General features: G+C 40.0%; 1 protein-coding gene across 2 annotated transcripts; it reads left to right on the forward strand.

Annotated features, from left to right (window-relative positions):
• Positions 1–185: 185 nt before the first annotated feature.
• On the forward strand, positions 186–27,209 carry LOC134139061 (trifunctional purine biosynthetic protein adenosine-3-like). 2 transcript variants are annotated; one of them, XM_062573419.1, is made up of 23 exons: positions 186–212; positions 1,978–2,126; positions 2,935–3,030; positions 3,651–3,825; positions 5,454–5,565; positions 6,172–6,231; positions 7,054–7,179; positions 7,901–7,988; positions 9,428–9,513; positions 10,032–10,200; positions 12,352–12,583; positions 12,719–12,813; positions 13,569–13,678; positions 15,704–15,902; positions 16,456–16,707; positions 16,995–17,147; positions 19,663–19,869; positions 20,860–21,003; positions 21,318–21,448; positions 22,946–23,087; positions 24,292–24,407; positions 24,989–25,265; positions 27,011–27,209. In XM_062573419.1, exons 2-22 carry the CDS (start codon positions 1,982–1,984, stop codon positions 25,259–25,261), a joined length of 3,111 nt encoding a protein of 1,036 aa, XP_062429403.1. In that variant the 5' UTR covers positions 186–212; positions 1,978–1,981; the 3' UTR covers positions 25,262–25,265; positions 27,011–27,209. The 2 variants fall into 2 exon arrangements, with proteins under 2 accessions (XP_062429403.1, XP_062429394.1); XM_062573410.1 differs by having other exon boundaries at positions 24,989–27,209.
• Positions 27,210–27,592: the final 383 nt, after the last annotated feature.

Genomic DNA, 27,592 nt, shown 5'->3' on the forward strand with positions numbered 1-27,592 from the left:
AGCTGCCATCAGACACGAAGATAAAAAGAACACAGGGCAGCACGCAGCTCTGCCCGCTGTGCTCACCCCTTTGCCTGTATCGCTGGCCTTAAGAGATCAGCAGTCATTTTCAGTCTGAAGCAGGAGCAGCAGGTAGAACTTGAGTACGGCTCACTCAAAGGAACACTCCTTATCCCTTTGCATGAACAAAGGTAACAGCGCTGCCCGGCACGGTAAGGGAAAATGCTTCAAGTGAGACATCCCTCTCTACAGCCTTTCCTCTAGGACTGTCCCTCTTGTGAGCTTTCTAATCTGTACAGCAGGCTTTTAAGTCTCTTTGCAGAAAATGTCTGTTGTGCCCTCTCTGTGGGATGGAATGGAAACTTGCATTTTTTTTCCAAAGGATGGGAGCCACTGCTTCATTTCATTGTGTTCCCATTCAGGAACTTTAATTTATTCTGCCATAGAAAACTCGACTGAGTTGTGAAATTATATGTGGTGAGACTGAGAATTGATCACTTAAAAGCAAAATGACTTTCTCCTATAAAAAAAAAAATTGCTTTTTATTAATTTGACTGTAGTGCCTAAAGAAGCTTTGGAGAGAGCATCTTAATGTATTTGTTAGAAATACAGCAGTTGTAAGTTGTTACTTACAAGGATCGTTCACAGTGACTTTGTGGTGACCCAAAATTATTTGTCCAGCAGTGACAGAAGGAAGGGCAAAGTCTGATGTATGAGACAGTTACATAGTTTAAAAGAAAAAAAATGAGAAAAGTTTTTTACAAGGAAATCAGTCTTGCTATTTACATAGATAGAGCATAGTACCTAAAACTAAAAATTTCTGTCGGAAAAGACTAATCTATCAGATAATCTATTGCAGGCTGTAATCCTCTGGGATGGGTATTTGAAATATTTAGATTGTGTTTGGACAATTTAGTAATTATGAAAATATAAATAATCGTATTTTGTTTTGCTGATATTAGTTTAAGACATCTTATTACTGTTTCAGGAGTAAAAACATGGTTATTGATATAATCACAGTTCTGTTAGCATCTTTTCTAAAATACTATACCTCAGTGTTACACATTTAGCTTCTCTTTTTCTTTGGAAGCTATATAATGAACTCAAACCAATCGTCATGATTTCCTGAGAAAAGACTGATGACATGTTGCCTGCAGAGCTGGTGTTTTATGATATCTTTAATTCATTAGGTATTTCGTGGGTAAGGACTGGTTTATGCTATTAGCATCTTTGTTAAAGGTCATGTTCTGAGATTGTTTTTCTTTCTGACATTTGTCTGTGTTCAACACGTACAGAAAAATTAAGTTTGCAGATGTGAACAGCATTGGATATGATAATGTTTCTGAAATAATTCAAAATTAATTTACCCAGAAATATTATTGAGGAACTGTTTTAAATGTCAGTGTACTAGTGAAATTAACAGTTGTTCTTTTATTGAGCGTGCTGTTCTGTTGCAGTTACCCTGTCAAAGTGTAAAATCTGCTGCTTTTAAAACTGTTTTTGCTATTTAATATTGAAAATGTGTCTCCTCATAAAAGTTCCTGGGTTGACTGAAGTCTTCAGTGCAAAATATGCTTCTATTGTGAGTTACCTGGAGCATTTGTATGAAACTTTCTGTCCTGTCCAGTCAGTACTCTATAGCACTCGTGTGAAGAACTGGATGAGAACTAGACAAGGTTATGTCAGCGTGGATACTTAAGAAAGGAAATCCTTACAGTGCTGAAACAAGTGGAAAGAAGAATTCTCATTGTTTTAACTAGTATCTGTGTAACCCAAAATGTGAATGCTCTGTGCATCCAGTGACACTTCTAGTGTAGTCGTTCTGTTCTGAAGTCTGTCTTACCTTTCTGATAAGAACTGGATTGAGCTTACTTACCAATTATAAGTGGCTGAGAGAGGTATCGTTTCTATATTTTTTCTTATTTTTCCGTGAAATAAGCATATAGTACTATGTCTAACAATTCTGGGTTTACACAGGCTAATGGCTGATCGAGTGCTTGTGATTGGCAGTGGAGGGAGAGAGCATGCTCTGGCCTGGAAATTGGCCCAGTCCCCACACGTGAAACAAGTGTTTGTCGCTCCAGGAAATGCAGGAACAGCTGACAATGGAAAAATTTCAAATTCAGGTAAACAGGGAAAAAAGTATTCTGCAAGCAATCAGTAATACAGGTGCAAAACTCAACATATTTGCGTTGAGTCAGTAGAGGGTAACAATAGTTCTTTTCTTTTACTGGTACCACAAATTATTTAAGACATTTATTTTTTCTGGATGTTTGGTTTTTGATGATTTTGACTGTAGAACTGCCTGGTAAAAAATCATGCTGTATTTATTTTTAGGTTAGCTTCTTAAGAAAGTGAGGCTTATATGAGACTGTATATTTTTGTTTTGTCTCTTTCCTCCCACTATCATGCTTGAATTAACTGACCAATTTCAGCCAAACTTAATAGAGAAGTAGAGGTCTCAAAGAGATACTAAGTTCCAGATAGAAACTTCTCTGGTCTCTGCCCAGGCTGCTCAGCTAATTTTAGCTACATCATCCTTTGGCATTGAATAAATCTTTGCTCAAATTTTGAACTCAGTTTCTGTATGAATTTATGATTTCATTTTTAAAGGTGTTAGTTTATTATGATAAGCAGCTTTTAAAAGCTGCTTATCATAATGTAGTTATGTATTGATTACATATAGCAAATAGAATATAGTTAATAAGTTAGTGATTGTATATTAAAAACATCAGTGCAGATTGGAAATGTTCACTGTGCATTCTGGACTCTTATTAATATATTGCTTGTTTTACTTTGCCTTTCATGGGCTGTAGCCTATTCCAATATTTTAATCATACGACTTAGGGTGATGGAATCAAGACATTCTCATCTTACATCTGTTGTTTAAGCTTTGTACTGTACAGTAAATTATATATCCTTTTCCTTTTTCAGCTGTGTTAGTCAGCAATCATACTATTGTTACCCAGTTCTGCAAAGATCATAACATTGGACTTGTGTTAGTTGGACAAGAAGCTCTTTTGGCAGCTGGTAAGGCTGAAATAAATTAACTTGATGGTAAAAATCTGGACCTTGAATTCTACTTATTATTCTTATTAAGATCATAAGCTGCATATTGCCATAATTAAACTGAAAAATGCAAGAAGGAGGTTTATAGTATTTTGTAAATGTAGGCTGTAATCACCTTAAACTTTTGGCTTGATAGCTCTATGCTGCTTTTTATACAACAGAAATTGTCAGGGGAAATTATGCAGAATCAAGAATCTGTAATGATTACAACTATTCTTGTGTGTTTTGCTGTGCTTTCCTTTACACAGAGTTTTTCTTCGATAGTCCTAAGATTGTTGCTCTGTGCAACCCTACACCGATCTTTACTAGCATTGATTATAATGTATTACAGTAAGATCTTCACAACTTAAGTAGTGAACAGAAGTACTGGACACCTGTAGTCACGGGGTGGTTGTAGCGACAGTACTTACTAAAATGAAGACCTCTTAAAACTAAGTGGTAAAACAGATCATTGGATGTTCAGGACATTGTTTTAAAGAGGAATTAGCTGTTTAAGACAACGGAGAGTGTAACAGGTTGCTGAAATGACTTGGATGTTTCTGAACAGATGACTTCGTTCTTTCGTTATTTTTGATAATTAGGGATCGTTGATGACTTGAGAGCAGCTGGAGTTAGATGTTTTGGGCCATCTGCAAAAGCAGCCCAGCTGGAGTCCAACACCAGTTTTGCCAAAGCTTTTCTGGATCGACATGGGATCCCAACAGCAAGATGGAAAGCTTTCACCAATCCTCAAGAAGCTTGTAGGTTTATTACCAGGTAAATATATTTTGACACTAGAAATTCCTTCTCTGTCAAGTTATCTATATGTTTGACCTTCACCCATCATAATTTCCCAGAACTGGTGAGGAAGTATTTTCTTTTCAAACGTTGAACTTTTCAAGTGGCTACTGATTATTATTGAATTAGATTTTTAATCAGAGACAGGGTGGTCAAGGTGCATGGCACCTGAGCTGATTGATTTTTCTGTTCACAGATCACAACTTTTTCCTTTTGATCAGCTTCTTGAGGGTACTGTTTAGCCATTTAAAAGAAAAAAAAATCATTCTGTAACTGTATTCTGTAAGGGCAAGGATCGTTTTCACACAAATAGCAAAATATATCTGTGGTGTGGTGTGGGGAGAACTGATCAAATACTCAAAAGTGTTAGGATCACATTCTTATCTATTCAGGGCTAGACAGCATCTCTCCTACATATGGAGAGAAACATAACTGCGTATCTCTGCACTTGTTTTGAACAGTAATGCTTCTGGAGTCATTGGGAGTGCTTTGGTACGGTAATTTACTGCTGTGGCTCTTTTGGTCCAGAGCAGTGATAATCCAATGCCACAGAACAAAGCAGCTGCTGTGCTTAGCTACATCTACACTAGTCTGTGACTGTCTATTAGTTTCATAGGCTACTTGTCTTTGCTATTACATATATCGTGGTGTAATTTGGTGGAACTTCTTAACAAAAAAACAGCCCTACCTCCAAGTTTGTTGAGACTTGTTCTGTAAGAACATTTAGTCTGTGTTATTGCCATATGCAGAAACATGCCGACAATTTGTATTTCTTTAAGCATGCCTAAGATTCAAAAAGAAATGCTGTATTTCAGGTGGGCATACCAAGCTGTGGAGTAAGGGAACTCTGTGTGAGCAGCTCTGGCTACTTGTAAAATCTGAAGTTGAGATTGATCCTAAAGTAAATCATAGTGTGGAAAGGAGAAAGGAATGAGATACTGTGTCAGATAATAGTCTAGTAATGTGATGAATCAGCTCTTCAACAGGGGCATTTCATTTGACTATCCACAAACTGGAGAGCAGTGAATAGATAAAGTATAGTTAAAATGTCACCTTGTAGTCCTTTTTTTTTTCCCCCTCTCCTCTCCAAGTTTAGTTGTATTCAAGCATAAGTGGAACAATTCTGGGGATACACTGCTAATATGCTAGTTTTAAACCGTGCTTTATGAGCGAGAGCTAACTCAGCCTTAGCCTCAGAACCATAATACAGGCTTCCGTGGCGGTATATAGGATTATGTACTGAAAGTCTGGTGTTATAAGCCTATACATCATTTGTGAGTTCATCTTTCCAGTCCTACAGCAGGAATAAAATAGTGTCCAAACTCTAGGGAGGGAAAAGAAAGTATGAGGTGTTGAAGTTGAGTGTGTAGTCCAAGTGTATACACTGAGTTGGTGTCAGTTAAGTGAGTGGTCCAAGCATATACGCTGAGTTAGTGTCAGAGCCAACGATAGAATTCCTGTATTTCCAGCCCAGGCTCCTGTGATGAATGTGTTATTCCTTGGCTGTTCTGTAAAAGAGAAGAATATGAAAGGTATTCGCTGTAAAAATGTGCATTTCACTGGATGCAGTAGGAATACCAGAATCTCACTTTTGCTTTCTTTTAAAGCACAGACTTTCCTGCACAAGTTGTACGGGCAAGGGGGCCTGCTGCTAGAAAAGAAGTGACTATTGCAGCCAGCAAAGAGGAAGCCTGCAGAGCTGTCCAAGAGATTATGCAGGTGGAGAGCCCTTTATTTAAACAATGGGAATCCTATTCTTGATGTTCTGTGCCCTGTGCAGAATGAATTTGTGAGCTCAGCCATAGGACAAACTCACCCATTTGGCTAAGAGCAGGATGGACTTGGAAACTGAATCCATCAAGCACCAAAATTTGCTTTGCTGCTGTCTTGCTATATGTATTTTCTAGACATACCTCAGTCTGCAAGTCTGTCAGATTCAATCACTGTGGGACTTTCTCCTTGTTCCTTGTCCTTACGGGTACTGAGGAGTTTCTCTAGGTAGCATCCTCAAATTCCTCACGTTTGTCCCGGACAGTGGGCACTGAGCTGGGCTCTGTGGAGTTTGTGTCTGCTCTCTCATTGCAACACTGGGTCCCGTTTTCCTGCCCCTACAGCTTTTCCATTTTACTTTGGCTTCTGGAGTCAAATAAGGTGTGTTTCAATGTGCCTCCCTCATATTTGAGAGAGATCTGTTAGTTTTGCTCAACATACAAGAGTTCAAGTAGGCTGACCTTATATACATTTTTTTCTGTTAGAAGAAAGAGAAGAGAGGATTTAGCTAGTAGATGTCATGTTTAGCAACTGAAGTTTTTTTTTTCTGTACAGGACAGAATGTTTGGAGAGATGGTTGTCATTGAAGAACTTCTTCAAGGGGAGGAACTTTCTGTATGTGTTCAATTTTGGTTTAACAGTATGGTCATGTGCTTTTATTCCTTGGTATTATTGCTACTCTGTATGCATAAACACAAAAATTTAATATTTCAAATAGCTTTCATGTTTTATTTGACACTTACATAAATGTGCAAGCTAAGCAGTTTTATCTCATATTAATTAATATAAGTTGTGAGTAGAATTTTCTTCTATATAAACTAGCCATAAACTGGCAATACAGCTGTTCTTTTTGGATATAAATTAATCTTTTTTCTAGGGTGACCTAAAACATGCTTGCATGGACTATTACCTTCATAATTCTTGTTACATCATTAGTTTTATGCCAATACTTAGTGCCTACTTTAGTGCTTTCTTGCTATAGGTTATTACTCAGTGACAGGATAAAACTGAAGCATATACGTCAGGGGGCTATATGCTATGTGAAAACTGAATATGAATTCTTTGTGCAAGGTTTATTCTACAATGAGAATACCCCACACTCATTCAGGTCCCAGTCCTGCAAACACAGATGTTTAACTTCAAACATAGGAGTATTTCTGTCAAGCTGCAAACCTCCAAATGACTGCTAAGTCAAGATGCCAGTTCACCCAAAAGGAGGGCCATCATTTTTCTCGATCAATTAAAAAAAGGAAAAAAGGTTCAGTCAGTCCTTCAGGTCAGTGGATTTGCAGCATCATAAATGGATCCCATTGCTTTCTACCTTTGATTCCTATATTTTACTGGCAGGAGAGTCTCAGTCTGTGACCTGCAGTGTTAACTTCCCTTTGGACGGGACACTGTCACTGTGCTTTCTGTGTTGTGTGCATCTCTTAACAGTGCCTGTGCTTCACGGATGGTGTCACTGTTGCCTCAATGCCCCCAGCCCAGGCCCACAAGCGGTTACTGGATGGCGACCAGGGTCCAAACACTGGAGGGATGGGAGCTTATTGCCCAGTGCCTCAGGTATAGCAGTCCTGACACCTCAGCATGCATTAAATGTGATTATGCTGGTGGTTAGTGTCTCCCCTTTAGGACCCAATTCTGTTTCTATGATATAGATGGAATTTCTTCTGGATGTTGATTGGTGCTTTGCTTGCATATGTCAACACAGGGCTCAAATGTTGTAGTCATTCTTTAAGATTTCATGAAGCTGTCTTCTGAGCAACAGTCTCTCTTATCTTTTCCATTACTTTCAAATTTGGTGTTTCTCTGTTCCTGTTAGCATTACTTGAAATATCTCTGCAAAATTCCCGGCAGACCTGGCATTTTTGTATCTTGAACATAAACTTAGGTTTGTTGTTGATTCTTAAAGCCAACTGCATTGTTCTAAATGGGCTGATCAATTGCATTATTACTATGCTTTTCTGCAGGTATAGAATCAAAACAGTCTTACTGTGTACAGCCCAGGTTGCCAGTGTCTTTAAATCTCCTTAAAGTTGACCCTCTAAAGAAGATGTAGGTGTTATTATTGAAAGAAAGAACCAGGTAAAAAATGAAAAGTGTTAGGAGGCACAGCATTGGTGTGTCTATCAGTAAGGCAACAGCACCCTGACACAAGGACCATGCCAGACAGGGGTGGGACAGCAGGAAACATAGCTAATTACTTACTCCAGTAATTCCAGATCCTGTGGGCTAGTCCAGCAAATGTCATCCCTGTCTCAATCAGTTTGATGTTGATTGTCAGGTTCCAGACGTTCTTCTAGAGAAAATCACTGATGCTATCCTGCAGCATGTTATTGATAGTATGAGACAAGAAGGAACAGCATATGTAGGTAAGTAAGCATTCAATTGAAAAACAAGGTAAAGTCATATCAAGGTACATTTCATTGTTACATTTGAATCCCAAATAATATTTGTAAAAAAAAAAAAAAAAAAAAAAAAAAGTTCATTTTTTTCATGCAGTGTTAAGCCTGATGGTTTGGTTTATAGCTCTTCCTTTGGAGAGAAGAACTTTCACTTTTCTTCCACATGGCATGCATGTTAGAAGATTTATCACATCTGTTTTCTTTTCTTTTTTTTTTTTTTTTTTCCTTTTTGTAATGTGCAGAAACGGGAGGGATAGGCTATTAACTATAAAACAGAAACCTCAGCTGGAATGTAGGAAATCTGTAAACAGCATTAACCAATGGGAGCCTGCATTTGATTGCTATGACTGTTACTTTCAAAAAGAAATGAATTCCAGTAGCGAGAAGACACTCAATGTGTAATCTTGAACTATAAAACATACTGTATTTTTTATTAAATAATTTTTATTTTTAAAATAGTTGCAACCAGATCCTTTGTAGTTCAAGGTATAATTTATACTTAAATTTGGTTGTACTGTTCACTCCTATATAAAGTAATAAAAATTTTCTTAAGATTTTGTCTTAAGACTATTTTGAAAAAGGGAGCTGATGCTCACAGCTGTCATTTCATGCAAGTGACTGCTTTTGGTAATGAAAAATACAACATACATGCAGAGCTGGGTTCTAGTCTCAAAAGGTGCCAGGTATCCTCTGCTATTTGGTAACATTTTTTTAACAATTCTTGGATCATCAGTAAGAAATTAGTGAGTATTGAGCATTTTCAAGATGATGTTGGCGGACATGACGCTTTGTAGGGTTTAATATTTAACACTTGTCATTATCTGAGGATTAGTTTCCTGAATATACAATGAAAGGCCTGTTTTAGATTATCAGATATGTGTATTGCAGCAGAAATTACAAAATACCAACTTCAGTAAGCTTTGGTTGTTTTTGATTGTTAGTATATGAGGTGAATTTTGGTTTGGTACTTCTGCCTGAAATTCAGAAATATTTATACATAACAATAGAGCACTTTAAGGTAAAAAAAAACACCAAACCAACACAAAAGTAAGACCTGCATAATGGGAACTTTTTTTTAAATCCTTTCAATTCATTTTGATTTCTGAATATCTGAACTTAAAAGGCTGTAGCAGAAGGCAGAACTTGCTTTCTGATGCAGAAAGATTGCTTTCCATTGAATTTAGTCTAAAATGTGATACAATACTCTTCATGTTACTGCTAGCCACTTTGTTGGCTAGTGTGGAATTACTATGGGTTGATTACAACTACTTTCGGAATCCCTACTGCTAATTCTTTATGGTTTGCAGAAATGCATCCAACATTCCAAGATACTTTGTTCCATGTTAAGGAATTATTGAAAAATAAGTGTTTAAATTCATTTGCTTGGCTGTATTCTTTCTGTTCAGGTGTGCTGCAAACAGGCTTAATGCTTACCAAAGATGGTGTGAAAATTTTAAACTTTAAATGTCAGTTTGGTGACCCTCAGTGCCAGGTGAGTGAGAGATCCTGGAAACTTAAAGATGCTTCATTTTTTGCCTCTGACTATTATAGTTTACTACTAAAGAAGGTGAGTAATCTGTTTGGATTTATGTCTTCTGTCTCCTCCACATGCAGATCTGAATGGGAATGTCTTAGACTATGTACATGGTAACTTAAAGTTTTAGCTAGTCAGCTTCTGTGAATTAATTAAAGAATTTAACTTAAGTTAAGCTGTTGCTAAGATTTTATTTTTCTGGACGGAAACAGACTGAGGGGGGGGGCTAGATTCATATTCCTTCTACATAATCTCCCATGTTGTGTTATGAATTTCCACCTGTTGCAAGGAATTGCTGCAAATTAATGCTCACTGATATTTTCCAAATCTACAGATACAGGAAAATACAGCATATTCCGTTTGACAGATGCAGATCTTCTCTGTATACTGTTTTCTTTAAGTAACTTCTCTAAGTTGAATTTGGACAAGTTAGCAAAATAAGAATTAAATCCTATCACTCTCCAAATTGCTTTCAGGTAATTCTTCCACTGCTTAAAAATGATTTTTATGAAGTGATTCAAGCAACAATTGATGGCAAGCTCTGTAGCTTCATGCCTGCCTGGTCAGAAAATAGTACAGCTGTGTGTGTGGTCATGGCAAGTACAGGATACCCAGGAGACTATGACAAAGGCATGGAGGTAACAGGTAACCTCAGTAGGTGTTTACTATTTAATTTCAGCCTAGCACATCAATAAGTTGGCATTTACCTCTTCTCCCAGAAAGCTATATTGTTTTCCTCCATCCCCCTTCACACAGTCATCAGAATCTGCCTTCATCCATCATTTTTTATCCTTGTGGAAGCAGTAGCTGTTAATATCATTTAACTGAAGTGCATGCCTGACCAAAGTAGCACCGGGTCTAGATGTTTAAAATTGCATCATTCCAAGAAGATCAGGTTGTAGCTTGTTGCTGAGATAAGAAGGTGGTGGAACATTATATCCTCCTAGAAAAAATCTGGTGAGTTCATATGGAATTCTTCCACGAACTGTACTGGAAACATAGACCACAGCATTGTATGCTCATAACTTTTCACTAGCTTTGTTTCCTCATGAGGTCAGCTTATCTTAGCTAGTGCTTGGCAAGGTGATAAGGATGAGACTTGGGAACCTATGGCTTTTTTAGTAGGAGTGATGTGTGCTTCTTCCATCATCTTGGTTTCTTCCCTTGTGCTGGCCAGCCAGGGCTGTTAGATGGTGGGCAGACAAAAGCATGTGCTGCTGTGTAACACATGTAAAAGACAGGGAACCCTTACAGGACCTCCAATGTATAGGGTCTGAAGAGCTTTTGGGAAGGTGGGCATATGGACCTTAGATTTAAATTTATTTTTGGGTTAAAATTAAGTTCTTGTGTTTTGATACATCATCAGGATTTTTTTTTTAATGAGCTGGTTTAAAAAATAGAGGGAATTGTTGCAGAGCTATTTACTTCTCTCCTTAGTTTCTGCCTTGCCAGTCCAACCCTATGCAATTGTGCAAAACATCCCAGAGAGCTGGTCTTTTATCAAGACCACTTTATTTTTTTTCAGAACTCCAGTTGCCCTATATCAGCCAGACAGGAAGTCATATTACATTATTTTTCCCTTTGTGAAGTTTTCTGCTGTCATTTTTTTTTCCTCCATCCTCCTCTTCTACTTCAGTCACTGACTGTAGTTTGTTTTGTCAGTGATAATCTGGGAAATTGTGCACTTCTGTAACTAAAGCCCTCCCCCTATAACTAATTCAGCTCCTCCCTCAGTGAGCTACCTTTCGCTAGTAACACTCAGGAATTTAGCTTCTTTCAAGTTGGCATTGCTACCTTTAGGAGTGAGATGATAAAGACTCCCTTGCTTGTTAACCACCAAAAAAGATGGTTAAAACAATGAAATTCAGTCCACTCTTTCATTATTATACTTCTGGCCCCTAGAATTGTAGGAGGTTTTCATTTATTTCTGTTTTTTCACCTTGTGAAAAAATTCCACCCCATTTCAATAGGTTAACAGTCATTTTATTCTGCAGTATTCATTAAAACATGATGGGAAGGAGTTAGGTTTACATTGCAGCAAGGCCAGTTAAGGCTCAACTTTGACCTTGTCAGGGCAGTGATACAGTAATGCAACACACAGTACCTTCAGCAAGTATGAAGGTTCCTTTTCTTAATTCGTAAAATCTGTCTAGCTGATAGCAAGGGGAAAACTGTACTTTTTTTCCAGGGATTGGAGCAGTTCCTCCCTTCCCCTTATCATCTTAAAATATGAATCAAAAACAGCCAAAACCATGAGCACTTTTGCTTTCCTGTAACAAGAAAGTACATGGAAATAGAAATTAAAAGAACAAAATATGTCATTAGTTTTAGCCATCAGACAACTACCTGCAAGTATTTGCAGAGAATCAATTGCAAATGTGGTGGGGAATTGTGTGGCGTGGGCACAGCAGGACACTTTGAGCGATGCTGATATAACGTGAACACTAATGATTTAATATCCAGGAGAAGAGAGACTCCGAGTAGTAAATTCTTATGAACTGATGACTGATCTCACACAGGAAAACCTTGCACAAATTACTCATAATATTCAGCACAATTTTGCCTCTTTGATTCCCTATTTCTGTTCGTGTGTGATCTGTGTCCTGGATGGCTATCTCAGAAGATAGGCTCTGGGCCAGTGAACTGGGATACCCTTCCCTGGGTAGTGTTTCTCAGGGGAAGGTGGAAAACTTCATTTTTCTTGTCCCTTGAGTGAAGAAAGGACTTGAATCTTCACTGCTTTACCAACATTATATGCAATTCAAAGTATTCAGAGAGCTCCCTTTGCTTCTGTAGGGCTGCTTCAAGCCAAAGAGTTAGGGCTGCAGGTGTTCCATGCTGGCACAACGCTGAAGGACGGCAGAGTGGTGACAAGTGGTGGCAGAGTCCTCTCTATCACTGCTGTTAAGGAGGATCTGATGAAAGCCCTGGGAGAAGCCAACAGGGGAGTAGCAGCCATACGTTTCAAGGGTGCCACTTACAGGAAGGACATCGGCCATCGGGGTATACGGCTTCTCAAACAGTCTCTGTATGTAAGCAAAGGCACTAGCAGAAATAGATGCTAGTCCGAAGTTTTATGTATATTGTTTGTATTTGCGTGCTGGATGATGATCTGTGCAGAAAATGTTACTATTACTGCCAGCATGCCATTTCCTCTCTGCAGAGGTCTGATATACAAGGAGAGATGTGTGGAAGCTATAACCAGTGATGCTTTGATTCATCAGCCAGCCACATCAGTTGCAAGTGGTACCAGATCAGGTAAGATTAGAAATGGTCTTTGAATTTTCTCAGTATACTGAATGAAACAGGACTTTCTTTTTTAGGATTTTTCAGATGATCTCCTAGCAATGAAGCAGAGCTTGAGAAAATGGGCTGGAGTCACCACTAAAAAAGCAAGCTCTTGTTGTTTCTTTGTTATCCTTCTTCCTTTGCTTAATTAAAGCAGTTGGCTTTACGGAGGGGTTATTGCAGTTGTCCAAGAGAAATCCAATGAGCAGAGTAACTCATGGATTAATGGAGTGGTTTTGTACATCACTGGACAGAAGTGGTCCTACCAGTTGTATATATGTGTATAATATCCAAGCAGTTGTCAGAGTGTGGCTAACAGTCACTGAACTTGTAATTTGCTCTTCAGATTGTGGCCTTTACTCTCAGCAATGATCCACTGAGGAAAATTTCTTACTTTTTTTTTCTCCTTTGAAAAATGAACTACATAAAAAAGACGAGCTGTTAACAGTTTGGTGAATGCTTTAACCTTTGCTATATACAATCAATAGGTCAGAAATACAGAGCAATAAAGATCTAGTTAGAACATCATGAAATACGTGATTTTGAGGTCTATGCTTTGTAAAGCCATGTGTTTCTGTCAGTGGGCACAGTACTGTCAGTGGGCACAGTGGTGTCTTCCTCAGGCAATCATGATTTGTAGTATTTGCCTTGGTGAGTGTTTCGGGTTTTTTTGTTGTTTGTTTGTTTCCTTTAAGAATGATCCCTCATGTGTTTGTGCTTGGCAGGCTGTCATTCAGAAGTAAGAGGATTTGCTGGTTTCTTTGACTTGAAAGCATCTGGTTATGATGATCCTATCTTGGTATCTCGAACTAAAGGCCTTGGACCTAAACTGCAGGTAACTCGCGACTTGACTGTAGCAAAGCTGACGTTAGCTTCTGAGACTGTTTTAAATGCTGCACCCTTGTGAACATTAGAAAGACAGTACAGGTTCACCACATTGGTCCATCACCATTTGAACTTTGTAGATGGTATTTAGGCAAGTCCTGTGCTTATGTCATTGATAATGTGGAGGTTCTGGATATTTCATGATGGAATGATAATAATATATTTAGCGAGGCATTGAGGAACTAAGAACCAGAATTTCTGCTATGAAACAGAGGATCCATTGGCTTTGAGAAAGGCGAGTTCAGAGAGGAGTTGGTACAGAGAAGCGCTAAGATGATTACCATCAGGCTGAGCTTAATAAATTGTATGCAGAGAGGCAGTATGATTGCCTCTGTCATGGCACAGGGGGGAAGGATGGGGGAAGGAGACAATGAAGGGGAGTGGAAACCAATAGCTAAAGGATGCTGATTATACAAGAACACACAGGACAAGTCGAGCCAAGAACATATTTGTAATGGAAAATAGAAGGAGGCTTTCAGCTATCAGAGAATGGGATATATGAAGCTGCCTTTCACTAGTCAAGCACAGCAACTTAACTTCTTTCAAGCTGGTGTTTATGCATGTAGAAGCGAGATGATGTGGTGTGGCTTCCTGCAGCAGTAGGAGAGTGCACATAATAATCCGGAAGGTCTTTTCCAGGTTTACGTTCTTGAACGCCTCTGAGCATGACAAACTGATTGTTACTGGCTCTTTGGAGTTGTTGTTCCTTAGGCTTGGCAGAGAGCTGTTCCCAACTGTGTTTACACAGACTCTTCCCAAGACCCTTCCTCAGCCAAGAAAAAGTTGGCTGGTGCCTGTCTGAATTGTTACTGGATCAGTGGGAGATAGATGTTACAATACAATAAAAGATGTGGGATGACCGGTTTCCATAGTGCTTCTAAATCCACGAGCCCGTGAAAGAAATCAGGCTTGTAAAGCAAACTCAGACTTTGTTTAGGTACTAATATGTTGCCATTTTGAATCTGATGAAGTCTTTATCTGCATTTTTTTCTCTGCCCATTTATATGTACTGAACCTTTCTGTGCTAGTTTAACTGTGCTGAAGGAATTGTATCGGTAAAAGGTAGCTACCCAGGGAATTTATCTGTACATATACAATCTTTGTCCTATGGTAGCTAACAGTGATAAACTGCACTGTGCAAGTTGTGTGGCAGTGTATCTACATCAGCAGTTGGCACAAACAGAACTACTCTGGTGTATCCCTGGCAGTGTGAAAACCTCTATTACAGTTGTGTAAGTGTCACTACTTTAGAGAAACCTTCAATAACATCTGGATCAGGTTTCATTATTGGTAGGCTGCAAACACCCTGGTAACTTTTTCTAAAACTCAATAGCAGCCTTCCTGAGGGAAATAGGATATTGCATTGTGGAAGACCTGTCTTTCAAGGGAGCTTACAGGCCAGGCCTACATTACCTTCTACAACATGAGATGCTTAGGGTCAAAAGACTCCTTGAGGAGGATGAGACTGGAGAATTACCTACCTTATGAACTTGAAGAAGAAAACTACTTAATGATATTCTTCGAGTTTTGCTGTGTAGCCCAGTGAAATTAGTAATTAAAAGTACAGCAAACACACAGTGATGAGCAACCTGGCCTTAATTTTGGAAATTGCTAGGATGTATTGTAGGTTGTATGCCCCAGGAATTTCCAATTGCTTTTAGACATCTCATTCCAGATTGACATAATATTCCAAAAAACAAGCAAACAACACAAAATGAGAATTTCTGGGTAAGTGGAGCTAATATTTGAATTAATGTTTCAAAAAAGAGGTTTTTTTCTCTGCAAAAAAATAAGTTGGTTTATCTACATTTAAACTAGATGATCTACTAACTATCTTTTGTTTGTATTTTCTGTTGTGATTCTTAGCAGGGAAAAGAAGATTCCTGCTTAAATGACTGACCGATGTTTATTTGATAAAGAGTCTGATTTTTGCATATCTTTTGTCACCTCTGCTGGTTTCCTCCATGTTTTTCAGATTGCACAAGCATGTAAGAAACATGACACCATAGGTCAGGACCTGGTTGCCATGTGTGTCAATGACATCCTGGCTCAAGGAGCAGAGCCGCTCTTCTTTCTCAGCTATTTCGCCTGTGGCAAACTTGATGTTGAAGTGACTCAAACAATCAAAGGAGGAATTGCTGAGGCTTGCAAAAATGCTGGATGTGCTTTTTTGGGTATGAACACTCCTCCTTTCCTTTGAGTTTCTAAGTTTCTGATGTTAGTGAAATAAAAATTGTGGGCAGAAGCAGTATGTGGCATTAAACTGATTGGTTTGTATTTAGGAAAAGCAGGCAAGCCTTTAGGTTCAAACTCTCCTTCATCTTTAAAATGGGTCAGCAGGGAAAAATGGATAATTTTTGCCATTCACGTATTTGGATCCTTACTCCTCCATGCTTACCCTTGTACAAAGGAGAGCCTCATATTCTTAAAGTGCTAATATTTTTCACTCCCTCTCTGATGTTTGCTCATAGCAGAGAGCTATCAGATAAGTAACATTAAATTAAAAAAAAAAAAAAAAAGAAGTTTTGGTAACTTCACGAAGCTTTGTTTTGCTGAAGCCTTTAAGTAAGAAACCAAGAAATATTTTTAAAAGGTGTCTGAATTTGCTTGGTTACGCATCTCTGCAGCAGTCCTGGATATATTACTTATTTTACAAGATGCCGTAGATTTAAAGTTAATAGAAAACACATTTATAGTCCGTACTGACTGCTTTCTCTCTCCACTTAGGCAGGGAGGTGGCTGAGATAACTGGCATGTATTCTTCTGGAGAGTACGATCTGGCTGGCTTTGTTGTTGGTGCAGTGGAGCGAGGGCAGATGTACTTGGGACTGCAGAGAGCTGATGAGGAGGATGTGCTTATTGGACTAGCTTCCTCTGGGGTTCATGGCCGTGGCTTTAGCATCATAAGAAAGATTCTCCTAATGTCCTCCTTACGCTACTCCTCTCCAGCTCCTGGCGGATGTAGTGGCAAGACTCTAGGTATAATATCTTTCTTAAAAGTAAACCTGTAAGTGAATTGCGTTGAGACATTTTCATAAGCAGGGACTGCCAAGGGTTGCTTGTTTCACTGTTGGTTATATTAGTCAGTTTTCTGGGTAGGTATATAGTCTTACTTCCTCAGTTTCGGAAGAGTGGATCAGCAGTGTTTGCCACTTCCTAGGGCCGTCTGCCTCAGAAAGCAGACGGGAACCTGCTCAGAGAAGCACTCCCACTAAACACATACAGTCTTTTAAGCAAATTGATTGCATTATTGCTTACATTTGCAGGAGAAATACTGCTGACTCCAGCAAAAATGTACAGTCAATCTCTGCTTCCTGTCCTTCGCTCAGGGCACGTGAAGGCTTTTGCCTTTATTGCTGAGGAGGGGTTGCTGGAGGGCATCCCCAGAATCCTGCCAGAACATGTCAGTGCAGTCCTTGGTAAGTATCAAACATGAACGTTTCTGTTTGACAACATTTATATATAGCATGGACTTGATTTTTCAATTCGGTTATAAAGGCACTTAAAAGTGTATGTCTATAGAGTTGGAGACTGAATGACCCAAAGTTAATGCCTTTCCAAGCAGTATACCCCAAACATTCCTATTTTAAGTAAGTATTAGCTGAGAAGTATCACTTCCTTGTTGGAGAAAGGAAATTTGAGGACAAATTCAGTATGAGCCAGCAATGTGCCCTTGTGGCCAGGAAGGCCAATGGTCTCCTGGGGTGCATTAGGAAGAGTGTTGCCAGCAGGTCGAGGGAGGTGATCCTGCCCCTCTACTCAGCCCTGGGGAGGCCTCATCTCAAGTACTGTGTCCAGTTCTGGGCTCCCTAGTCCAAGAGAGACATGGAGCTACTGCAGAGAGTCCAGCGTAGGGCTACGAAGATGATCCGAGGGCTGGAGCATCTGTCCTATGAGGAACGGCTGCGAGAGCTGGACCTCTTCAGCCTGGGGAAGAGAAGACTGGGGGGGGGGGGAATCTTACCAATGTCTATAAGTACCTGAAGGGAGGGTGTCAAGAGGATGGGGACAAACTCTTTTCAGTTGTCCCATGTGATAGGACAAGAGGTAATGGGCAAAAACTGAACCGCAGGAAGTTCTGTGGTTCCTGACCATGAGGGGGAATTTCTTCTCTGCAAGAGTGATGGAGCCCTGGCACAAGTTGCTCAGAGAGGTTGTGGAGTCTCCTTCTCTGGAGATCTTCAAGGCCCGCCTGGATGCAACCCTGTCTAACATGCTCTTGGTGACCCTGCTGAGCAGGAGGGTTGGACTAGATGATCTCCAGAGGTCCCTTCCAGCCTTACCGATTCTATGATTCTGTGCTAAGTAGCTCCTCTAGGACAAAATGAATTCCTTGTCAAGACAGTTTTGAGTCATGACTTTTCTTTAAAATAAACATTAGGAAATTGTTCAGAAAGTGCTATCACTCCACTTCTTTAAATGTGTCTATATCTCCCAAATGTTTTGCCTAATATCAGTCAAGTTTTCCAGGAAAATTGTGGTCTGATGTAGCAGCTTGCCTGTGCAATTTCAGGTGGATTGATTTCAGCTGGACAAAGTGTGGGTTTCAAAATCAGGCTTGCAGTGGTAAAGATCTTGCATCAAACTTAACTGTGGAAAAAATAAACATCTCTCTATGCTGTAATTTCTCTCAGCCAGAGCTAACAGTAATTTTGCCTCTGCTACTGAATAGCTGAGCCAAAAAAAAAAAAAAAAAAAAAAAAAAAAAAAAAAAAAAAAAAAAAACAGAAGCAGAAAAGCTAAAGACAAACCAAAAAGATAAGAAGCAGTGACAGAAGAGAAGACAGAAAAAAAATCTGCTCCACATACAAACCATTGCACTGATAGCTTACAGATAAGAACTGCCTCTGTAAAAGTCACAGTGTGAGTCATTTAATGGGATTTTATGGTAGGAGAGAGCTTCCCCAATGCTAAAACTTTCATCCTGGTTTCTTTGAGAAACTTGATTTGTTTAGCATCCCCAGATCTACAAAAATCAGGTCTCAAGCAACAGATTACCATCTGACATTGTTAGCTAGGGTAGAAAATTCTGTTGCAATTGAAATTGGAAAAAGCATTCATAAGTTCAAAATAGTAAAAACAAATGTGTTTGTCAGAGGTCTAGATCTTGCAGGTGAAGGAGGGTGTGTGTCCGTCTTTCACTAGAAAGAAATTAGAAAAGGGGTAAAATAAACCCAGGTTACTAAAGTGTTGCTCAGCTTACTAGTGCCTGCAACCACAGACAAGATACCAAGTTCTATTGTTAGAATTTTCTAAAATGAAATCAAGATGGCAAATATGTGGCATCAGGCTTTCCACAGACAACCTAAGGCCATTCCTGCATGAGCAGGGTCACTGTAAAATCCCCTTCTTGCCTCCCATCCATGTGTAGATCACTCTGTCCCCTTGCATTCTGCAACCTAGCACAGCCTCAAAGGCCTCTGGTGAAGTTCCAGGTCTGCAGTCAGATTTGCTCCCACTCAGCCACTGAGTTGAGGTTCTCAGGTGTGTTGATGGGCAGACTGGAGTACACACCCTTGCACTAACTATTGATTCTTTGAAACAGAAAAGCAGGAACTGCCTAAAGAGTTCAAAGAAGCCAGAGATTATTTGTCCCACAGCAACTTTATGTCTTATGGAAGAGGTGCTGGTGATCTGTTACTTGGTCCTTCTGACTGATCAGGAATGAGTGCATTTTAGTTCACCATCATTTCCTACATGCTCTCATGACAAAGCCTAGTGAAGTCTTAGCTTGTGTAAATTATATCTAGAAACCTCTAGCTAAACAGCACCCATAAACTTGAGTGGAAATTGGCTAGTGTCCTCCTTGGGCAATACTCTTAAAACAAAGAGTTAGTCTCTATCAGCTCCTATATGATACTGCTGTCAATGTATATGATAAAAAGTGGATAACAGAGAGTTTTACTGACCCTGTACGAATTTTAATCTTTTCAGATGCTCTCAGCTGGAAGATTGCTGACATATTTTGCTGGCTTTACAAAGAGGGAAACCTCTCTGAGGAGGAGATGGCTCAGACATTTAATTGTGGGATCGGTGCAGTCTTGGTTGTGCAGAAGGAGCTGGCTGAACATGTTCTAAAGGATATACAGAGGCATGAGGAAGCCTGGCTGATTGGGAAAGTTGTTGCCCCTTGTCACACAGGTTAGCAGGAGTTCTAACTGGAAATGAAGACAAAAAAATGTCAGTGATACATGGCTTCATTCTCCTGTTACCGTCTTCAGAGGGATTTTCACTGGGCCTTTAGGGATGCAGTTTAATTTGTATGTCAATACAGGGTAAGTTGTTTTAGAGTGTGATTGTATAAGGTGCTGACCATTTCTTGGGAGGTGCCGGTTGTGCTCAATTTTGTAGGAGGACAACCTGAGGAGTCCCTTTATTGCAAGGTTTGTGTAGTTCAAATCTTTTCCCTGACATTCACTAGGGTGGAAACTACTTGGCACCCATCACATGCAGATTTCATTCTTAAATAGAGTGAGAAGTGAATAAATTGTTACCAGACTAATGTTACTTGAATAGTGTGTTATCTAGGTCTGCTTGAGACTAGAGTCTGTATACAGGACTTACATTATTTATTGGATTATATTCTACCACAATCACTGTAATCAACTCACCTCCTTTCCAGAGGTCTGAAAACCTCCAACTCACATGGATCCTGCGTAAAGATAAAGGCTAGGCCATAGTTGTCTATAGTCATATATGATAGTAAGTGTTTGCTCTGGTATGTCCACTGACTGATGTTCAGCAAGACATAAGGGAAAATCCCTCTGGTCCCGGAGCAGTTTGGGGTGCTGTTTGGGCAGCCAAAAGGAAACCTCAGCTCTCTCAGCGTCATTTTAGTTTGAATATGCAGTGTGAGAGAAGAAGGAAGGCAAGTGTAAAAGATGGGGGGAAGCCTTTGAAAGATTTTGCTATACATAGGTCCTTGCAGATGATTCTGCAAGTGAGTATTACAGAAGAGGTTAGCACAACTACTTGTGTGAGTTGGTTTGAGTAGTAAATGTTTCTGTGGTGAGTTAGCATTTGCATAATTTGCATTGAAACTTCTCATTATTGAACTATACAATGTAGATTTTGCTGGGAAAATAAAATCTGAGGTATTTTACTTGTAACACTTTCCTCACGTGTTTGAAGGAGGTTCTCGCGTCAAAGTCAAGAATCTTCTTGAAGCTCTACAGCTGAGCAGCCCCCAGCGTTTGCTGAATCATGCTGATGTAGAGAGTCCACACCAGCCCAGAAAGAGCAAAGCTAAGGTAGCTGTTCTCATCTCTGGAACAGGTGAGCTTGCGTTTATCATCGTACAGGAAAATACTCCTACAAAGGAGAGGTTGAATTCAGCCCTGATGTAGGTGCATCCACCTTCACTTTTTTTCCAGTGGAATCTATGGAACTGTCTAGAACCAGGGCTGCATTTGGACCAGAAGTCTAGAAGCTAACAGATGAGCATTATTAGTACACAAATTCCTTAGTCCTCTTCTGTTTGCTCAGTTGTTGAAAACAAGATTTTTGTGATATAAACAGAACTGAGAGCCACTTCTCTGTGATGTAAACACTCATCTATTTAATGAATGTTTATTCTCTCTTTATTTGAGGCACAAACCTTGCAGCACTCATCAGTTATGCAAAAGAACCAGGCAGTTTTGCTGAAGTTGTTCTTGTCATCTCCAACAAGTCTGGAGTAGAAGAACTACGAAACGCAGCCCGGGCTGGAATTCCCACGAGGGTAAAGGCACCCATTTCCTTTCCTTTTTTATTATCAACTCACACATACTGAATCTGTAGATCTTAATAAAATGGTTGATATGAATTCATGTTTTACATTTTCATGTTGTAAGAGGATTTAGCATTATGTTGTCAAAGCTGTCAATAGAGATAGAGCTGCAGGGTCCTAACACAGTGCTCACTGGAGTTAGTGAGCATCTTTCCCTTCTCCTCAGTGAGCCTTATAGTCCAGATTTAGGAAAGCACTTAAAAGAGCATGTGTCTACATTTAGCGATGTGCTTAAATCTCTCTGAAATCAATATGCCTACATTCTACTTTTACAAGTGCTTTGCTGATTTGGAACTGAGACTGTAGCCCATGCAGATTACAATTTTAACAAAAATTGGTGTGAAACACGTAAGCACGTTGTCTCCTTGACTGATCCTTCTTAGAAAGATTTGTCTTATGTTGTGCTCAGTCACTTTCAGTGGCACCAAATAAGTCTCATTCTCCTACCTTTCGTCAGGAACATAGCACTTTGTTATGGAAACTTTCACTGGTTTGTTTTGTAAAACAAAGCCGCAGAAAGAGAATCACATTATGTCATTGTATTTGGCATAGCGTGGAACATGTAGAGCTCATCCTTCTGACACTTCAGATTTTGAACAGTTTTCACTTGTACAGCTCTGTTCAGATGGGAATAAATGCTGTTAGAGGCTTTCTAGGCATTGAAAAGTTTTCAGCAGGCTTCCGTAACAGCTGAGCTGCATACATGGTAGATTTTTTCTGACAGTGTGAAGACTCATCTTGGAAAAAAAAGTTAGGTTATGTCAAAATTCGTTCACATTTTTCGCAGGTAATAATGTGAGAGTTTTGTTATCCCCTTATTTGAATGTCTTTGTGAACAGAGTCAGGAATCGATATTTATCGTGGGTGCCTGAGCTAAGGAGAGAAGTAGAAATGAAACAAGACTCAACTCCTGCCATTATACAAAGCGTCTGGTCAGTTTGTTGTCTTTTTAGATTTAAATTCATGAAATTTTGTGGTTTTTCTTAAATTTCATGAATTTCAGTAAGCAACTGTAGAAAGGCTGGTGGCCATGTTGTTGAGTAATTACTGTTTTACGTTAGTCTTTGGTCAGACAATCTGAAGTGAGAGGTCAATATCTTCTGATGCGATCCCTCTTATTTCCCCCCACTCATGATACTACACTACCTGTGTGTTTCTCTTTTCATACTTGACTTCTCTTCATGCAGATGTTCTACACATACTGGAAAACATCCTGTGCAGAACAGCCTTTCTTAGCTACCAAGCAATTTAGTGTTCCCAGCAATATTTACATAAATGCTATGTGAATTTATGTGTATGTTTTATGAATAACATACAAACTTACAGCTCTTGAAATCCTTAAGTGTCCTAGAACTAACGTTTTTTTTCTCTTTGTAGCCCATGTAGCTGCTGCTATTTGTATAAAGTTACTTTCCTTGATAGGGCTTTTGTTGTGTTTTAATGTTTTAGGTGATTGATCATAAGTTGTATGGGAGCCGCTCTGAATTTGACAGCACAATTGACCGAGTTCTTGAAGAATTCTCTGTTGAACTGATATGCCTTTCAGGATTTATGAGAATTTTGTCCAGTCCTTTTCTCAGAAAATGGAAAGGTAAATTATAATTTCCTTATAATTCTGTAAAGGAAAAATGAAAATACAGACGCTTGGTCTTGCCAGAAATACACAGCAGTATTTCTTCATCTTTTGGATAAATCTTCCACAGCCTTGCTGACACTGAGTAAGTCTTCTCTGCGTCTGATTGCAAGTAGCTTGGTGGGGCTACAATATGCTTTTATTCATTCCAGTCAGCGGGACTGTGCTAGGAGTCTGACTGTGCAATAGTAAAGAAACACTCTGTGCTGGCATAGTGAGTAACAGGGGGAAAATCATTGTCATGGAATTGGTCTCTCTGTCTTCCTACTGGAAAGGAGAAATGCCCGTGGAGCAGGTATAGGTTTGATTCTGTCGGCATTGGCGTGATGGGCAGCATAATTGTGTCGTTTGCCAAGGAGCTGTGCAGAAGTTGTTCTCTGCAGTTATTATTCAGAAAAGTGAGAGGGAGGCTGATTTTCTTAGTGCATCTCCCTCCTGTGTTGCCATAAGAGCACAGCACAGCACTACTCCATACTGCGTGCAGGAAATAACACTATGAGAGACCCTGAATAAGCATAGCTCTGCTGTGTTCCCTTGCGCGTGCTCTGGGCCAACAGAGGAGGGCCACGCTCCCGTTGCATCTTGGCTCTGGGCGCTGAGTCAGTGTTGCAGCCTTGCTCAGAAGTTACTCACTCGCTATTCAGATTGCGCTTGGACAGGCTCCTTTGTGAATTATGTTTCCTGTGAAAATGATTTCCACCTGTGCAGTGGCTGAGCATGAGGCTGCAGAGTATGAAGTCCTCAGCTTCCAAGCCCCTCATCTGCAGCTCTAGGGCTGGTCACCAGGGAAGGGAGAGAGCCTTATGATTCCAGCTGCCCATTTGCTGCTGTAAAAGCAGATGATGTCTTTGGCATTAACAGAAACGTGTTTGCCTGCCCAGCGCCGAAGCCTGTATGCTGTCATTCGTGTCCCTGGAAAAGTAATACCTCCTCAGATCAGAGTAATACTTCCTCACATTTGCTCAGAGATCTTAACACCAGTTGTAGTTTTGCTTTTTAAGCTGAACATGGTCTGTTTTCTCTGAATGCTGTTGAGACCATTTAAGCTCTTGAGTGGTAAAAGATGCTATTGTTTTGAATTGATGATAACATCTCACTTTTATTTTTAAAGGAAATTCAGTTAAAATTTGTTTTTTTTTTCTCCTCCCAAACTGATGCCTAGGGAAAATTTTGAATGCTTCCCCATCACTTTTCCCACCAAACAAAGATGGAAATGCCAATCAGCAAGCCCTGCAAACAGGCCTCAAAGTCACAGGCTGCACAGTGCATTTTGTCTTAGTAAGTGTCCTCTTGCCTACTGGTATGTAAGTTATGGGAAAAGGTTTGAGTTTTTTCCTTTCCTTTCTGAAGGCAGAAGCAGGAAGAGGTAAAAAGAGAGTGTGAAAATCCTGGTGAAGTTACTAGTAGAAACAGGAAGGTGTGGGAGTTGTACTTCATTTGGAAAGACAACTTGGGACTGGAGTGGCCAAACATCAGGCCAATATAGCAGCACTGGGGAGCCCTCTGAGGCTTTACTCTGTGTCATTTTGTTTGTCTTGTTTCTAACTTGTTGCCCCTTTGCTTGTGGCTTCCCAAGGTCCTCTCTTCTTCTCTCGTGCTGCCAGCTTTCTTCAGTCTCTCCTACCCTCAGCAAAATGCCCTCTGCATCTGCTAGCCCATATCTCTCTTCCCACTCTATCCCCTAATTTGTGGGTGGCAACTCTCAATGTGGCTGCTTATTCTCAGCCTCCTGAACACAACTGTAGATGCTCTCACTGATACACCTCATGGGACCTTCTCTGCACAGTCCACATCATCTGTAACCTTCCTGGCACCATTATCTAGCCTTTCCTAAGAGACTTTCAATATCTCCATTTTAGGAGGAATCTAGTCCAAAAGCAGTCATCCACCAGGAGCCTGTGTCTGTGAAGGCAGATGACACTGAGGAGACACTGTCAGAAAGGGTTAAAGAAGCCGAGTGTCGGGCATTTCCCATTGCCCTGCAGCTGGTGGCCAGTGGAGCAGTGAAGTTAGGAGCTGATGGTAGAACCTGCTGGAAACAAGGGGACCAAAGTTCGTGTCTTCAGGAAGAGAAGAGAGGCTGTGCTTCCTCATCTGTGACTGTGGAGCCACGAGATGACAATGCGTTGTAGCCAGGTTAGGGAGAGGTTTGCTTTCTTCTCATCTTTCCCTCCTTCTTCCTTCCCTTGGATGTGCTTTTCTCTGACTTCAGGTGTGTCAGTGTCACGCATTTCCATTCTGAGCTGTGATCTGTTTCCCATGGGTTATGGGTTTAGTTACACTTCTTTTATGAAATTGTCTGGGGAAGCCAGATTGTCATTTCGGATTTTGAATTTTTTTGTTCCATTTTTTGATCTATAAAGAAGATACTGTGCTGTAAATCAAAGAGGGTGGTGGGGAGTTAAGTTGTTGGGAAGATGGCCTGATGCTTCAGAGGGAAATTAATTATTTTGAAGGATCAATATTTGGTGGCTGACTGGTGGCACAACCCTCAGGCCTGACTGGAACCACTGAAGATGTCCTTTTGCTCCCTGATGCTTTGGCATCACCACCAACTCCTCTGAGCTAGAGTATTTGTGTGAACTCAGTGGGGTTAGTACAGGGAGCCTCCGGCTGCCGCTCAGCTGTCGCCCTGGAGTGGACGAGGAATGCTTCCTGGTTCCCGAGGCTTTGAGGGGGCAACCGTAACCTCCAGGAGAGGCAGAGTAACAAATGTTTGGGGCCCCAGCTGCTTGCAGGACATGTACAGAAGGTCTGAGGCAGCTAAAAGCCAAACAGTAGCACTGAATATTAGTGATATTTTCTGGTGTTTGTGACCAGAGTCATGCTTATTCAAGCTACACCAGACTGCTTTCACCCACGGGGTGTTTGTGGCAGAGTAATGTGGAGTATGTGACGTTAATCAATTCAACCCTCGCTTAAAATGTTTAACTCCCGTTGACTGCCAAACTCCAAAATTGCTCTTACTGGCACTTTGATCTGGCGTGGTGCTCTCAAATAGACAAAAGCGGGCAGGGAAGATACTGTTTGAATAAAATCTCTTTGTAGGTCTTTTTAACAAGTATAGATGTCTAGTGAGCTGCCAAGCAGAAGATCCAAAGGTGAACAATGGCAGACAACTTTTAGAAGGCAAAACAAACCAAACTCCCCTGCGAGGATTATTTGTCAGTTGTTGTATCATTGAATACTGATGGTCACTCCAAGCACTTTCCCCTATTCCTTGAAAGTGGGGAGCAGGCAAGAGTCCCAGAATTTAATGTTAAAACTTTTGGATCTTGGGGAAGAAATGATTAGAGGGACTAGGAAGACTCTTACTGGATTACAGGCATTTTCCTTCCTTCATCCTTGAAATCAGCAGAACAAGACAGACCCAGCTTGACCTGCAGTGGCAGAAAAATTTCCATTTTCTCTGTGTTGACCATATGATTGCCTAACCCAGAGAGCTTTTAAATAAAACCTTTATTTTGTGGGAGGCTTATTTTATATCTGCTAGAATAATAACATGCAGGCAAGTAACATAAGTCAGGGGAAAAAAGCAGCTAAGAAGCTGTTTGAACAAACTAGAGAAGTAACTGGAGCTGAATTTTCCAGGGGATGGTTCACTAATAGCCATTAGATGTAGTGAACAAAATGTATTCTTGTTTTGGAATTGAATTACAAGTACTGTACTAGTAAGAGGCATACTGTATATCTGGCTCATGGCAATATCAGGCTCTTTGAAAGCATGTGTCAACTCTAATAAAAAGCTTAAAATTCTCTTGTTTTTACATGTGGATACGGCTAAGTGTTTTACTAGTTCAGGAGGGGGGAAAAAAATGTGTTCCCTCCCATCAGCTCTGCCATTCACATACAGAAATCTGTATTTGTCTTTTGCGCTACAGTGACTGCAGCAAAGAACGTGTATTTTCACAAAGATCTCAGAGGAATAGGAGGAACTGTCACAAGGACAGATTAACAAATGTTTGGACAACATCTATAAGAAACATTACTGCTTTTGCTCTTGATCTGTTGTAACTGTACAGTAACTTTGTGTTGTATATGCTTTGAATTGCATAGCGCAATTGTTTCCAATCTAACAAATAAAAGGTTAAAAGTGAACAGGGTGCTAGTTATTGTGCTCTGATAGGTCTCCAGACTATCACCATGGCATCAAACAACTCTTATTAACTGTGTTCCTATCAACCCTCTGAAATTGGGTGTGGTGAAACTCTTTTATCTACTTACTCTTATTACAGACTGATAGTGAGGTAAAGCAGTCTAAGGTCCAGTTTGGAATGAAATTTCTCTTGTGGTTTTGTAGAAATGTACATAGTTATTTAAGTCATATTTACCATGGGTCTTATTTACCAATGGCAAAATACCTGAGTCTTGCTCAAGGTGTCTGTGACAGAGTGGGGTGTTGGATTTGGGGCTCCCGTGTCCTCTGTGGTTGGCCTTCCTGGAAGTGATTAAACTGCTTTTAT

Source organism: Rhea pennata, chromosome 1 (genome assembly GCF_028389875.1).
Source record: "Rhea pennata isolate bPtePen1 chromosome 1, bPtePen1.pri, whole genome shotgun sequence".
Classification (NCBI taxonomy): domain Eukaryota; kingdom Metazoa; phylum Chordata; class Aves; order Rheiformes; family Rheidae; genus Rhea; species Rhea pennata.

What these genes read in the sequence shown, in the direction of transcription:
- LOC134139061 (XM_062573410.1), top strand. Translation starts at nt 1,982, where the DNA reads ATGGCTGATCGAGTGCTTGTGATTGGCAGTGGAGGGAGAGAGCATGCT. An exon ending in ATGTAGTGGCAAGACTCTAG is followed by an intron (nt 16,708 to 16,994) that starts GTATAATATCTT and finishes TTACATTTGCAG; the next exon opens with GAGAAATACTGCTGACTCCA. An exon ending in ACATGTCAGTGCAGTCCTTG is followed by an intron (nt 17,148 to 19,662) that starts GTAAGTATCAAA and finishes TAATCTTTTCAG; the next exon opens with ATGCTCTCAGCTGGAAGATT.